The sequence below is a fragment of the Talpa occidentalis genome, unplaced genomic scaffold (assembly GCF_014898055.3).
Source record: "Talpa occidentalis isolate TD23 unplaced genomic scaffold, MPIMG_talOcc4v2.1 talOcc4.3, whole genome shotgun sequence".
In the NCBI taxonomy this organism is placed as follows: domain Eukaryota; kingdom Metazoa; phylum Chordata; class Mammalia; order Eulipotyphla; family Talpidae; genus Talpa; species Talpa occidentalis.
The window spans coordinates 3,153,249-3,154,862 of NW_023603184.1; the positions used below are offsets into that span (position 1 = coordinate 3,153,249).

Below are 1,614 nucleotides of genomic sequence, written 5' to 3' on the forward strand. Positions count from 1 at the left end.
TGTTTGTGTTTCTTCAGTTAACCCTGTAACTAGGGTTAATATATAGTCTTACTAGTCCACAAAAATTACTAAGCATCCATTTAATTTGGGCATTTAAGAATAAATTTTTCTTTAGTTGTCATTTTAAATTGCTAATTCCAATTCTCACGTTCATTCTACTCATGACAGTGATGGTATGTGAAATCTATGAGATGTTTCTTAGTCTATTTATTCACATAAACCCCTTTATTTTTATATGTTTGCCTAACTATAAATGTTTTCAAATTAATTGTGTGTTTCCTTGGAAAGTAGTGTTTGACACCAAACTTTTCTCATGGCATTCTTCATCTCTGTATTTCTCAGTGTATAGATTAAGGGATTGAACATGGGAGCAATGATTGTGTAAAATAGTGCAAGTACTTTATCCACAGAGTAAGTAGTAGGAGGTCTAAGGTAGATGAAAATGGAAGGAATAAAAAATAAAAGGACCACAGTGATATGAGACCCACAGGTAGAGAGAGCTTTTCGTTTTCCCTCAGCTGACTGATTTCTTAAGTTGAATAATATAACAACATAGGAACAAAACAAGATAATAAAGGTAAATAGAACAACAACCCCTGAATCAACAATCACGAGAATCCCATCGATATAAGTATCAGTACAGGCAACTTTAAGGATTGGGAAGATATCACAAAAATAATGATCAATTTCATTAGGACCACAGAAGGGCAAATGAAGTGCCATAGATAATTGAGGAAAGGAATGGACAGCTCCACCCATCCAAGCAATGAAAACAAGGATATTGCATCTTGTTCTGCTCATGATGAGCATGTAGTGGAGAGGTTTGCAGATGGCAACATAGCGATCAAAAGCCATGGCAGTAAGAATGAAGATTTCAATGCTTCCAAAGAAGTGCATGGCAAATACCTGCAACATGCAGAAATCAAAGGAAATGGTCTTTCTCTCCACCAGCAGGTCACCAATTAATTTGGGTGTAACAGTTGTGGTGTAGCAGAGGTCCATGATGGCCAAGTGGATGAGGAAATAGTACATTGGCTGGTCAAAAAGAGGACTGCATCGAATGGAGACAAGGATCACAATATTTCCAACCAATATGGCAATATAACAGAATAAGAAGAGCAAAAAGCAAAATATTTCTATGTACTTATCAGAAGAAAGCCCCAGAAGAACAAATTCTGAGATGTTCCTGTGGTTTTCCATGCCTTTGAATTTGGTGTATATTGTACACATAAAGTTTTCTGAAATAAATAAAATGCAAATTTGGAGAATTTTTAAGAATTTACAGAATGAACAAAATGATATAAAATGAATAAAAAGAGATTAACATCTATAGTTTGATGTTAATTATATTGATTTATTTAAATAATCTAATTTATAATACATAAATATATATATTTTATATACTTTATATATAGTATATAATAAATAAATATAGCATCCTAATAAATTAGAATTTATCATTTTAGTTGTTTTAAATATTTTGGGAAAATATTATAATGACTATATTTTTTCAATCATATCAGCAGAGCTTTTAAGTTTCTAAGTGACACTTTTAAAACTTATTTATTTCTCCTGACTATGTTAGACACAAATATTATTTCTAAATATAAGTAA

The 1,614-nt window shown here is 31.6% G+C and overlaps 1 protein-coding gene across 1 annotated transcript; it reads right to left on the minus strand.

Moving 5' to 3' along the window:
• Window positions 1–264: 264 nt before the first annotated feature.
• LOC119254280 (olfactory receptor 4P4-like) lies at window positions 265–1,200 on the minus strand. Its single transcript, XM_037521396.1, has one exon. It carries the CDS (start codon window positions 1,198–1,200, stop codon window positions 265–267), a length of 936 nt encoding a protein of 311 aa, XP_037377293.1.
• Between the last annotated feature and the right edge of the window lie 414 nt (window positions 1,201–1,614).